The sequence below is a fragment of the Saccoglossus kowalevskii genome, chromosome 2 (genome assembly GCF_978046115.1).
Source record: "Saccoglossus kowalevskii chromosome 2, keSacKowa6.1, whole genome shotgun sequence".
Taxonomy (NCBI): Eukaryota; Metazoa; Hemichordata; class Enteropneusta; family Harrimaniidae; genus Saccoglossus; species Saccoglossus kowalevskii.
Genome location: NC_140642.1, coordinates 42,917,593 through 42,932,772, shown reverse-complemented (window position 1 = coordinate 42,932,772; position 15,180 = coordinate 42,917,593). Strand labels below are relative to the sequence as shown.

Sequence of the window (15,180 nt, the reverse complement as noted above, 5' to 3'; positions counted from 1 at the left end):
TAACGCAGGATAACTTCTGCATCAAAACACCTACAATAACGCAGGATAACTTCTACATCAAAACATCTACAATAACGCAGGATAACTTCTACATCAAAACATCTACAATAACGCAGGATAACGTCTGCATCAAAACACCTACAATAACGCAGGATAACTTCTACATCAAAACATCTACAATAACGCAGGATAACGTCTGCATCAAAACATCTACAATAACGCAGGATAACGTCTGCATCAAAACACCTACAATAACGCAGGATAACTTCTACATCAAAACATCTACAATAACGCAGGATAACGTCTGCATCAAAACATCTACAATAACGCAGGATAACGTCTGCATCAAAACATCTACAATAACGCAGGATAACGTCTGCATCAAAACATCTACAATAACGCAGGATAACGTCTGCATCAAATCATCTACAATAACGCAGGATAACGTCTGCATCAAAACATCTACAATAACGCAGGATAACGTCTGTATCAAAACATCTACAATAACGCAGGATAACGTCTGCATCAAAACATCTACAATAACGCAGGATAACGTCTGTATCAAAACATCTACAATAACGCAGCGTAACGTCTGCATCAAAACATCTACAATAACGCAGGATAACGTCTGCATCAAAACATCTACAATAATGCAGGATAACGTCTGCATCAAAACATCTACAATAACGCAGGATAACGTCTGCATCAAAACACCTACAATAACGCAGGATAACGTCTGCATCAAAACATCTACAATAACGCAGGATAACGTCTGCATCAAAACAGTTGCCATGCATCGATTTAATTTTCGGACGATAAGAAATCGTACATTCGCGATGGATTTGTATTTGTTAAAAACGTTTGATTTGGGCCACATTCAATGTCATCCTTTGCAGCAGTAGTAGTAATTAATTTGAGAATATACACCGAATATTCAATAAACCTCTAGACACTCAAACATGCACAGAATTTATTGAATCTGTGTTCATTTCCACAATTTGTGTCAAAGGGTAAATATTTTTAATACTGAAAACTCTACTGATAATTTAGTATGTTTGGATTGAATAGCAAAGACTACGTCAGTAGGTAGATTACTTTCTAGTTGTACACGTATGTCCCACTACTAGTACCTGCGTAGCCATACACTCTCGATGGACGATGACAACGCAACTGCTTAAATTCACCTTGATTTGTTTAAACATAGGCTGCTTTTAAACATAGATAATGGAATGTTTGTGAAACACAAATCACCATGAAATACAAATATGAACGTGCACAGTGGGATTATCATACTAGTATCTATTGCATATAAATACAATTATTATAATTATGTTTACTATACTATTATATATATATATATATATCAGAATGAAATTATCTCCTAGCATCATCTGTTTTTTCAGATTAGTCTATACAATATTGTGAGTGATCATTACAGTTTGGTTTATTTGGTAACACGGAGCAATGGCTGCCATTCTAACTTAGTTACTACAGCTAATTATTGGAAATATAGAATATTTTTGGCGAAATGACGCAATTTGTGGATATATTCATACGAAACAACATTTGCAGACAGACATACAGGCAGACAGACAGACAGACACAGACAGACAGACAGACAGACAGACAGACAGACAGACAGACAGACAGACAGACAGACAGACAGACAGACAGACAGACACAGACAGACAGACAGACAGACAGACAGACAGACAGACAGACAGACAGACAGACAGACAGACAGACAGACAGACAGACAGACAGACAGACAGACAGACAGACAGACAGACAGATCAGATCATCCAAGTCTCATGTGAATATATCCAATATATAAATTATCTAATTATTAATTGCTTCTTCTTTTATACGTTTTTATGTTATTTCTCTGGATAATATATTTTTAACTAGCAAATTAAAACATGTAAATATATATGAATGTTACGTTGCTGCCATAATGTTCTGCATAAGATCCGAAGAGTGGATACAAAATGTGGTTGTTAATCCATGATGCCTCTTTGTTAGGTTTACTCCAAATAAGGTTATTATCCTGTGTACCATATCTATTTTATATGACACGTTGTATATTTACGATATGGATATCCACGATATTGACGATCTGATTGTTCCTGCACGCAATTTATAATTTTGACGTCATCTTTAAAGATCTTCAAAACATAACTCGCTTGGCGGAATAAGAATGCGCCTGACTAGCCAATCCAGTCGTTTCGCTCATTTGGTTTTCATTAAGACTGGTTTCAATTGAATATTTATTTGTATAAGTATATTTATAAGACCAAACTTGAGTTTTTTGAATTCAGTGTATTTTTTTTTCATATAAATAGTTTCTTTTTTAAATATGATAAATATCATGTTTCTGCTATGACTCGGTAGTTACTTAGATTTCGCGTTATAGTCGCAATATACAGGTGGTTGAATTACATTTAAAGTTGGGGGCTATTGCTAATGTCACTGAAATTAAACACATATAGAAAATCAGTAAAATCGTTCATAGATGTCGATTAAATGTCAGTAATCTGTGTTCAAGGAATTGCGTTGCAGTCTGAAAATAAAACATGGAACGCTTTAAGAAGTTGGACGCGAACATACATTTGTCGATTCAGATAAAATCCTGCGTTACCGTGTGATATTATACAATTCACTAAATTCGTTCAATAAATCCGACATTACACAGTCACGAATTGGAGATAATCCATATATATATATATATATGTATATCGGTATACAATATAGGATTACCGCCACTTTGTCCTTCAGCGACGTAGTGTGTGATATATAAAATATGAGTAGGAGGAGGTGAAACTGGATCACATTAAGAAAGCCATATTAATGTATGACACATAAAAGGTGACACTCTGACTACACATGTGCTCTTTAGTTTGGAAATAGATTTACTCTTTTATGTAGCTTAACTGTCTATGACAGTAAATTACTGAAATGATTTAGTAGTAGACTTTTAGACCGCGAGATGAACTTGGTAAGACGTCCTGTCAGATATGTTGAGTGTAAAAATGTGCGGGAGGGGTAGAATTTATCATTGTAACCATTAGTTCGTAGTATATTTGTTGATTACAAAATAGATTGTGATATTATTGTAAGTAATTTGGACAATGTAGAATATTCTAGTAATACTAATTATTTCCGTACTATTGTCCTTCAGACAAAAACTAGAAAAAAAAATATCATAGTTGTTGAGGTGATATAAAAAGGTAATGACATATAGGTTGCCCCGTTTCTTAAATCCAGACAAATAAGTGAGAAATTAGACTCGGAAAATTATTTGAGAAATTAGACTCAGACAGTTACGTGAAAAATTAGACAATTACGAGAGAAATTAGACACAGAAAATTACGAGAGAAATTAGACTCAGACAATTACGAGAGAAATTAGACACAGACAATTACGAGAGAGATTAGACTCAGACAATTACGAGAGAAATTAAACTCAGACAATTACGAGAGAAATTAGACACAGACAATTACGAGAGAAATTAGACACAGACAATTACGAGAGAAATTAGACTCAGACAATTACGAGAGAGATTAGACTCAGACAATTACGAGAGAGATTAGACTCAGACAATTACGCGAGAAATTAGACTCAGACAATTATTTGAGAAATTAGACTCAGACAATTACGAGAGAAATTAGACTCAGACAATTATTTGAGAAATTAGACTCAGACAATTACATGAGAAATTAGACTCAGACAACTACGTCAGCAATTAGACTCAGACAATTACGAGATAAATTAGACTCGGACAATTACGTGAGAAATTAGACACAGACAATTACGAGAGAAATTAGACGCAGACAATTACGTGAGAAATTAGACTCGGAAAATTATTTGAGAGATAAGACGCAGATAGTAATATGAAGGATTGGACAGAGGTAGTGACAGATAGGTTATACAGAGATGGTGATGATGCGAGATATAAGACGAAAATATGACAGAATAGATACATATTATGAAGTGAGAAATTACTATAGACACGGATGCTGTGAGAGATTGGACAGATATTAGATATTAGACTAAGATGAAAATGTGAGAGATTGTACTAAGATTAAACTATATATATAATACAGGTTTTTAGCAGATTAATGAAAGAAATATATATGGACCCCAGGCATGTATCCTAAAAAGGTCAGCAGTTGGTACTCACTACTCGAATGATGTACGAGATGAAAGAACAATCATCACATCATTCATTCTCTTTATTTCTTATTTTCAGGATTGTTGATTTGAAAGTTCAAGATATACCACTGCCAATACAGATACTTGTATTTAGTGATCTGATTTTGAGTACACATGGACAGTTCATCGAAAAAACCTAAACTTGGCAGAACATTTACTATGCCAAGTAATATGAATTCGTCGGGAGCATCACCCAATGCAAGCTCGTGGTATGAACGTGCCCTTTCGATAACAGATCGGCGTCGTCGTAGCTTGGGGCAAACATCTGGAGCGGCAGCAATTCATGATGCCATTGCTAAGGGTAAAGTGCACTTGGCTCGATTTATTCTGGACGCCGTGGATGGAGACATCGTGAATGCTCTGGATATCCATGGTAAAACACCGCTTATACGAGCATGTAAAATACGCGAGGAAAAAGCACGAATCAAAGCAGTTGAGTTGTTACTACAACGCGGAGCTGATGTGAATTTACGTGACAATATGGGACGAACTACTTTAAGTTATGCCTGTGAACTTAGATGTAATGATATCGTGAAAATTCTGGTGCAAAATAATGTAGACCCAAACATCGAAGATAATAATGGAAATACAGCACTGATGTATTGCGCACAAGTTGGAAATGACAAAGCAATCGAAATTGTAACCAAGTCATTTAGGCGTTTGGGTTTGGAAGTGGATAAGGAAAACGACGAGGGAATGACGCCATTAATGGTTTCAGCAAAAAATGGCTATTTAGAATGTGCCGCTTTGCTGGCACAGGAAGGCAAAGCAGCAGTTGATCGAAGAGACGCGGTGAGAAATCTCAACGCCGAAGAGTGGGCCAGAGAAAATGGATGTACAACACCCGAAGTTGAATCATTCTCGACAGGAAAAAAACCTACGAATGTATTCCGAAATAGAATTGGAAAATTATATTGCCATCCACTGTTAACATCCACGTCACAGAGTTCAGATTCGGATCAAAGTTATAATTCAAGTTTTGAAGACGTAGATGAAGACGACCACGACCAGTACATGGAACATCCTCACTGCACTCCAAGCAAAAGATTAACAAAGGAGTTGAGTATTGAAGAATTAACCAAGAAATTCAATGAATTGCAAAGACAACGAGGTGTTGTAATCGCTGGTCAAAACTTGACTTCACCGTCATTTCGAAACTATAGGCAAAGAAAAAGATACAGTATGCCAAATGTAATTGCCTGTCAAAACTATCGCCTGGATGTCATTAAAGATGAGGATCTAAATTCGGCACATCGAGAAGAAGGCGTGGAGCAAGGGAGTAAGGAAGAGGAATACCAAGCTGAAGGGTATCAACCACGAATCAGATCACCGAAACTGTCTCAAACAATGAAATCAAGCAGTATGGACGATGCTCGTGGGCACAAGGGTATATCTCGCCAAGAAAGTTCGTCCTCTATAAAGTCACACTCTGTTTATGAATCATATGCTACGGCTGAGCGAGTTAATCAATCAGATGTCAAGGTTGAAAACACAGATAACATGCCTCGCCACAAACAGCCGACATCAAACAATGGGTACCTTTACAAATCCAAATCAGAGTACGTCACTGTTACGTCATTACCGGCTGGCGCTAACACACGAAGAGACAAAATACACGCACCTCGTTTAGAAAAGCGGATTCTCCTGACCAATGACATCACGCCACGCGAGGATACATTGAGCAGTGTTGAAAGCGCCAGTCATATAGAATTTGATTTTGAAAGTGAATCTCGATATCGTACGTTCATAACCCCGATCCCTAAGGAAAATAACGCTAATAGTGATATCTTTTTGCCACCGATTACTTACAAGCAGAATGTATCCGCCCGAGAAGAATCTTGCAGAATGAGTGAGAATGACATGAGTAGCAGTCAGAAATGGCAGAGTTAAACTTTAACATGTATTCAATGTTATAAGTCACCACTTTCAGAATTATAAGTTGATATTACATAGTAGCTTTTACATTTTCATACCTCTATTCGCAAGTAAATTTATTTGAAAAAAACACCCCGAATTTATCTAAATTTGTTTAATGACAATTGTGTAAGTGGTCTGATTTCTAGTAAATAATATTTGTCGAACACTGAATACGAGAAACACACAAAATGTTTTCACAAATGAAAGCCACAGAATACTAACCTTATAATAAGGAGGAGAAATGCCTCGGTCGAGATAATGCATGATTGCCTCGTCGCCTAGCGACGGAGCTTCTGATTTATTTATTTCTCAGTCAATTGTCATAAATCTTGGATTGGGTATCAAATAACATTGCAATTAATTTTCGAAAACATGTACTTATACCGCATATACTGTATTATACTAGCAAACAGAGCAATTATTTAAGTGCGTATTTATATAATTATCGCTTGAATTTATTGTCATTGTTTTCTTAATTGTTTATTCTAATATATTGTAGCAGTATTGTATAATTTCGTGATTTCTTCCACCCTATACATTGCTACTTAGCTCCTTAGATATTAAGAGTTTCATAATGACGTCATTGTCTATTTAAATACGTATTTGAATAAGCACTATGTATGACTCGGTGTAGTTACATTAACTACTGACACCAAAGTCGTCTTTGTAATCAATCCGACACAGTCAATTTCCCAGTTGTCTAGTTAGTTCTATAGCTTAGCTAAAAGTAATAGTAGTGTTGCTAAGAGAGAGTACTGTGATCACACAGTTGCTATGGTGACCACAGTGAATATTGTATGTTTTATACTTTAGGCCTGTTCATAGTGACGTCATATACTCAATTATGATGCAAATATATATGTTGATGCAAATAAAATAGCTGCCACTCCCACATATATAATACTTATTACAGTACTTTCGTCTGGGACCAGCATTTATATATAATCGTTGATAAAACAATCTCTCAATTCATGATCTAATAATATCGACTATTGTTTGGTAACCCAATAACTATGAAAACGGTATGGTTGGATGGTGGATGGTAACTAGGCAATTCATACTATATGGATACGATAAGTTTGTGAATTGTTATTAGGGAACACGCAAACATTTTCCATTGTGACCAACTGAAAACCTGCATGTAAATGTTCGTATTACAGCTCATTATGAGTAGACCAATTGTAAACCTGCATGTAAATGTTCGTATTACAGCTCATTATGAGTAGACCAATTGTAAACCTGCATGTAAATGTTCGTATTACAGCTCATTATGAGTAGTCCAATTGAAAACCTGCATGTAAATGTTCGTATTACAGCTCATTATAAGTAGACCAATTGTAAACGTGCATGTAAATGTTCGTATTACAGCTCATTATGAGTAGACCAATTGTAAACCTGCATGTAAATGTTCGTATTACAGCTCACTATGAGTAGACCAATTGTAAACCTGCATTTAAATATTCGTATTACAGCTCATTATGAGTAGACCAATTGAAAACCTGAATGTAAATGTTCGTATTACAGCTCCTTGTGAGAAGACCACTTGAAAACCTGACTGTAAATGTGCATATTGCAGCTCATTATGAGTAGACCAATTTAAAATCTGCATGTAAATGTGCATAGTACTGCTCATTATGAGTAGACAAATTAAATACATGCATGTAAATGTGCATATTACAGCTCATTATGGGTGAACCAATTAAAAACATGCATGTAAATGTGCATATTACAGCTCATTATGAGTAGACCAATTAAACACATGCATGTAAATGTGCATATTACAGCTCATTATGAGTAGACCACTTGAAATCCTGCATTTAAATGTTCGTATTACAGCTCATTGCGGTGGACCAAATTAAAACCTGCATGTAAATCTTCGTATTACAGCTCATTATCTGTTGACCAATTAAAAACCTGCATGTAAATGTTCGTATTACAGCTCATTATGAGTAGACCAATTGAAAACCTGGATGTAAATGTTCGTATTACAGCTCCTGGTGAGAAGACCACTTGAAAACCTGCCTGTAAATGTGCATATTGCAGCTCATTATGAGTGAACCAATTAAAAATCTGCATGTAAATGTTCGTATTACAGCTCATTATGAGTAGACCAATTGAAAACCTGCATGTAAATGATCGTATTACAGCTCATTATGAGTAGACCAATTGAAAACCTGCCTGTAAATGTTCGTATTACAGCTCATTATGAGTAGACCAATTGAAAACCTGCCTGTAAATGTTCGTATTATAGCGCTTTATGAGTAGACCAATTAAAAATCTGCATGTAAATGTTCGTAATACAGCTCATTATGAGTAGTCCAATTGGAAACCTGGATGTAAATGTTCGTATTACAGCTCATTATGAGAAGACCAATTGAAAACCTGCCTGTAAATGGGCACATTACAGCTCATGAGTAGACCGATTAAAAACCTGCAAGTAAATGTGCGTATTACAGCTCATTTTGGGTAGACCAATTGAAAACCTGCATGTAAATGTTCGTATTACAGCTCATTGCGGTGAACCAATTGAAAACCTGCATGTAAATCTTCGTATTACAGCTCATTATCTGTAGACCAATTAAAAACCTGCATGTAAATGTTCGTATTACAGCTCATTATGAGTAGACCAATTGAAAACCTGGATGTAAATGTTCGTATTACAGCTCCTGGTGTGAAGACCACTTGATAACCTGCCTGTAAATGTGCATATTGCAGCACATTATGAGTAGACCAATTGAAAACCTGCTTGTAAATGTTCGTATTACAGCTCATTACGGCGAACCAATTAAAACTCTGCATGTAAATGTTCGTAGTACAGCTCATTATGAGTAGTCAAATTGAAAACCTGCATGTAAATGTTCGTATTACAGCTCATTGCGGTGAACCAATTGAAAACCTGCATGTAAATCTTTGTATTACAGCTCATTATCTGTAGACCAATTAAAAACCTGCATGTAAATGTTCGTATTACAGCTCATTATGAGTAGACCAATTGAAAACCTGGATGTAAATGTTCGTATTACAGCTCCTGGTGTGAAGACCACTTGATAACCTGCCTGTAAATGTGCATATTGCAGCTCATTATGAGTAGACCAATTGAAAACCTGCTTGTAAATGTTCGTATTACAGCTCATTGCGGCGAACCAATTAAAACTCTGCATGTAAATGTTCGTAGTACAGCTCATTATGAGTAGTCAAATTGAAAACCTGCATGTAAATGTTCGTATTACAGCATATTATAAGTAGACCAATCGAAAACCTGGATGTAAATGTTCGTATTACAGCTCATTATGAGTAGTCCAATTGAAAACCTGCATGTAAATGTTCGTATTACAGCTCATTATGAGTAGACCACTTGAAAACCTGCCTGTAAATGTTCGTATTATAGCGCTTTATGAGTAGACCAATTAAAAATCTGCATGTAAATGTTCGTAATACAGCTCATTATGAGTAGTCCAATTGGAAACCTGGATGTAAATGTTCGTATTACAGCTCATTATGAGAAGACCAATTGAAAACCTGCCTGTAAATGGGCACATTACAGCTCATGAGTAGACCGATTAAAAACCTGCAAGTAAATGTGCGTATTACAGCTCATTTTGGGTAGACCAATTGAAAACCTGCATGTAAATGTTCGTATTACAGCTCATTGCGGTGAACCAATTGAAAACCTGCATGTAAATCTTCGTATTACAGCTCATTATCTGTAGACCAATTAAAAACCTGCATGTAAATGTTCGTATTACAGCTCATTATGAGTAGACCAATTGAAAACCTGGATGTAAATGTTCGTATTACAGCTCCTGGTGTGAAGACCACTTGATAACCTGCCTGTAAATGTGCATATTGCAGCTCATTATGAGTAGACCAATTGAAAAGCTGCTTGTAAAATAATGTTCATATTACAGCTCATTGCGGCGAACCAATTAAAACTCTGCATGTAAATGTTCGTAGTACAGCTCATTATGAGTAGTCAAATTGAAAACCTGCATGTAAATGTTCGTATTACAGCTCATTGCGGTGAACCAATTGAAAACCTGCATGTAAATCTTCGTATTACAGCTCATTATCTGTAGACCAATTAAAAACCTGCATGTAAATATTCGTATTACAGCTCATTATGAGTAGACCAATTGAAAACCTGGATGTAAATGTTCGTATTACAGCTCCTGGTGTGAAGACCACTTGATAACCTGCCTGTAAATGTGCATATTGCAGCTCATTATGAGTAGACCAATTGAAAACCTGCTTGTAAATGTTCGTATTACAGCTCATTGCGGCGAACCAATTAAAACTCTGCATGTAAATGTTCGTAGTACAGCTCATTATGAGTAGTCAAATTGAAAACCTGCATGTAAATGTTCGTATTACAGCATATTATAAGTAGACCAATCGAAAACCTGGATGTAAATGTTCGTATTACAGCTCATTATGAGTAGTCCAATTGAAAACCTGCATGTAAATGTTCGTATTACAGCTCATTATGAGCAGACCAATTGAAAACCTGCATGTAAATGTGCGTATTACAGCTCATTATGAGTAGACCAATTGAAAACCTGCATGTAAATGTTCGTATTACAGCTCATTATGAGTAGACCAATTGAAAACCTGCCTGTAAATGTTCGTATTACAGCTCATTATGAGTAGACCAATTGAAAACCTGCATGTAAATGTTCGTATTACAGCTCATTATGAGTAGACCAATTGGAAACCTGCATGTAAATGTTCGTATTACAGCTCATTATGAGTACACTGTAGTCCAATTGAAAACCTTCATGTAAATGTGCGTATTACAGCTCATTATGAGAAGAGTAATTAAAAACCTGCAAGAAAATGTGCGTATTACAGCTCACTTTGAGTAGACCAAATGAAAACATGCATGTAAATGTTCGTATTACAGCTCATTGCGGTGCACCAATTGAGAACCTGCATGTAAATGTTCGTATTACAGCTCATTTTGAGTAGACCAATTCAAAAACATCCTGGAAATGTGCATATTAAATCTTATTATCAGTAGACCAATTGAAAACCTGCATGTAAATGTTCGTATTACAGCTCATTATGAGAAGACCAATTAAAAACCTGCCTGTAAATGGGCATATTACAGCTCAGTATGAGTATACCAATTAAAAACCTGCCTGTAAATGTTCGCATTACAGCTCATTGTGAGAAGACGAATTGAAATCCTGCATGTAAATGTACATATTACAGCTCATTATGAGTAGACCAATTGAAAATCTGGATGTAAATGTTCGTATTACAGCTCATTATGAGTACACTGTAGTCCAATTGAAAACCAGCATGTAAATGTGCGTATTACAGCTCATTATGAGAAGACCAATTAAAAACCTGCAAGTAAATGTGCGTATTACAGCTCATTATGAATAGACCAATTGAAAACCTGCATGTAAATGTTCGTATTACAACTCATTATGAGTAGACCAATCGAAAACCTGGATGTAAATGTTCGTATTACAGCTCATTATGAGTACACTGTAGTCCAATTGAAAACCTGCATGCAAATGTGCGTATTACAGCTCATTATGAGAAGACCAATTAAAAACCTGCAAGTAAATGTGCGTATTACAGCTCATTTTGAGTAGACCAATTGAAAACCTGCATGTAAATGTTCGTATTACAGCTCATTGCGGTGCACCAATTGAGAACGTGCATGTAAATGTTCGTATTACGGCACATTATGAGAAGACCAATTCAAAAACATCCTGTAAATGTGCATATTAAAGCTTATTATCAGTAGACCAATTGAAAACCTGCATGTAAATGTTCGTATTACAGCTCATTATGAGAAGACCAATTAAAAACCTGCCTTTAAATGGGCATATTACAGCTCAATATGAGTATACCAATTAAAAACCTGCCTGTAAATGTTCGCATTACAGCTCATTATGAGTGAACCAATTACAAATCTGCATGTAAATGTTCGTATTACAGCTCATTATGAGTAGACCAATCGAAAACCTGGATGTAAATGTTCGTATTACAGCTCATTATGAGTACACTGTAGTCCAATTGCAAACCTGCATGCAAATGTGCGTATTACAGCTCATTATGAGAAGACCAATTAAAAACCTGCAAGTAAATGTGCGTATTACAGCTCATTTTGAGTAGACCAATTGAAAACCTGCATGTAAATGTACATATTACAGCTCATTATGAGTAGACCAATTGAAAACCTGCTTTTAAATGTTCGTATTACAGCTCATTGCCGTGAACCAATTGAAAACCTTCATGTAAATGTGCGTATTACAGCTCATTATGAGAAGAGTAATTAAAAACCTGCAAGAAAATGTGCGTATTACAGCTCACTTTGCGTAGACCAATTGAAAACATGCATGTAAATGTTCGTATTACAGCTCATTGCGGTGCACCAATTGAGAACCTGCATGTAAATGTTCGTATTACAGCTCATTTTGAGTAGACCAATTGAAAACCTGCATGTAAATGTTCGTATTACAGCTCATTGCGGTGGACCAATTGAAAACCTGCATGTAAATCTTCGTATTACAGCTCATTATCTGTAGACCAATTAAAAACCTGCATGTAAATGTTCGTATTACAGCTCATTTTGAGTAGACCAATTGAAAACCTGGATGTAAATGTTCGTATTACAGCTCCTAGTGTGAAGACCACTTGAAAACCTGCCTGTAAATGTGCATATTGCAGCTCATTATGAGTGAACCAATTAAAAATCTGCATGTAAATGTTCGTATTACAGCTCATTATGAGTAGACCAATTGAAAATCTGCAAGTAAATGCTCGTATTACAGCTCATTATGAGTAGACCAATTGAAAACCTGCCTGTAAATGTTCGTATTACAGCTCATTATGAGTAGACCAATTGAAAACCTGGATGTAAATGTTCGTATTACAGCTCATTATGAGTACACTGTAGTCCAATTGAAAACCTGCAAGTAAATGTGCGTATTACAGCTCATTATGAGAAGACCAATTAAAAACCTGCAAGTAAATGTGCGTATTACAGCTCATTATGAGTAGACCAATTGAAAACCTGCATGTAAATGTTCGTATTACAGCTCATTATGAGTGAACCAATTACAAATCTGCATGTAAATGTTCGTATTACAGCTCATTATGATTAGACCAATCGAAAACCTGGATGTAAATGTTCGTATTACAGCTCATTATGAGTACACTGTAGTCCAATTGAAAACCTGCATGCAAATGTGCGTATTACAGCTCATTATGAGAAGACCAATTAAAAACCTGCAAGTAAATGTGCGTATTACAGCTCATTTTGAGTAGACCAATTGAAAACCTGCATGTAAATGTACATATTACAGCTCATTATGAGTAGACCAATTGAAAACCTGCTTGTAAATGTTCGTATTACAGCTCATTGCCGTGAACCAATTGAAAACCTTCATGTAAATGTGCGTATTACAGCTCATTATGAGAAGAGTAATTAAAAACCTGCAAGAAAATGTGCGTATTACAGCTCACTTTGCGTAGACCAATTGAAAACATGCATGTAAATGTTCGTATTACAGCTCATTGCGGTGCACCAATTGAGAACCTGCATGTAAATGTTCGTATTACAGCTCATTTTGAGTAGACCAATTGAAAACCTGCATGTAAATGTTCGTATTACAGCTCATTGCGGTGGACCAATTGAAAACCTGCATGTAAATCTTCGTATTACAGCTCATTATCTGTAGACCAATTAAAAACCTGCATGTAAATGTTCGTATTACAGCTAATTATGAGTAGACCAATTGAAAACCTGGATGTAAATGTTCGTATTACAGCTCCTAGTGCGAAGACCACTTGAAAACCAGCCTGTAAATGTGCATATTGCAGCTCATTATGAGTGAACCAATTAAAAATCTGCATGTAAATGTTCGTATTACAGCTCATTATGAGTAGACCAATTGAAAACCTGCAAGTAAATGCTCGTATTACAGCTCATTATGAGTAGACCAATTGAAAACCTGCCTGTAAATGTTCGTATTACAGCTCATTATGAGTAGACCAATTGAAAACCTGGATGTAAATGTTCGTATTACAGCTCATTATGAGTACACTGTAGTCCAATTGAAAACCTGCAAGTAAATGTGCGTATTACAGCTCATTATGAGAAGACCAATTAAAAACCTGCAAGTAAATGTGCGTATTACAGCTCATTATGAGTAGACCAATTGAAAACCTGCATGTAAATGTTCGTATTACAACTCATTATGAGTAGACCAATCGAAAACCTGGATGTAAATGTTCGTATTACATCTCATTATGAGTACACTGTAGTCCAATTGAAAACCTGCATGCAAATGTGCGTATTACAGCTCATTATGAGAAGACCAATTAAAAACCTGCAAGTAAATGTGCGTATTACAGCTCATTTTGAGTAGACCAATTGAAAACATGCATGTAAATGTTCGTATTACAGCTCATTGCGGTGCACCAATTGAGAACCTGCATGTAAATGTTCGTATTACGGCTCATTATGAGAAGACCAATTCAAAAACATCCTGTAAATGTGCATATTAAAGCTTATTGTCAGTAGACCAATTGAAAACCTGCATGTAAATGTTCGTATTACAGCTCATTATGAGAAGACCAATTAAAAACCTGCCTGTAAATGGGCATATTACAGCTCAGTATGAGTATACCAATTAAAAACCTGCCTGTAAATGTTCGCATTACAGCTCATTGTGAGAAGACGAATTGAAATCCTGCATGTAAATGTACATATTACAGCTCATTATGAGTAGACCAATTGAAAATCTGGATGTAAATGTTCGTATTACAGCTCATTATGAGTACACTGTAGTCCAATTGAAAACCAGCATGTAAATGTGCGTATTACAGCTCATTATGAGAAGACCAATTAAAAACCTGCAAGTAAATGTGCGTATTACAGCTCATTATGAATAGACCAATTGAAAACCTGCATGTAAATGTTCGTATTACAACTCATTATGAGTAGACCAATCGAAAACCTGGATGTAAATGTTCGTATTACAGCTCATTATGAGTACACTGTAGTCCAATTGAAAACCTGCATGCAAATGT

The 15,180-nt window shown here is 35.9% G+C and overlaps 1 protein-coding gene across 1 annotated transcript in view; it reads left to right on the top strand.

Annotated features, from left to right (window-relative positions):
* The window catches only part of LOC102806918 (uncharacterized), a 37,366-nt gene extending 30,336 nt beyond the window's left edge, over positions 1-7,030 (top strand). The window contains exon 2 of the mRNA XM_085507601.1: positions 4,250-7,030. Coding sequence (XP_085363727.1) covers positions 4,327-6,102 — 1,776 coding nt within the window. The 5' untranslated portion in view covers positions 4,250-4,326 and the 3' untranslated portion in view covers positions 6,103-7,030. The remainder of the gene's footprint in view (positions 1-4,249) is intronic.
* The last annotated feature ends 8,150 nt before the right edge of the window (positions 7,031-15,180 follow it).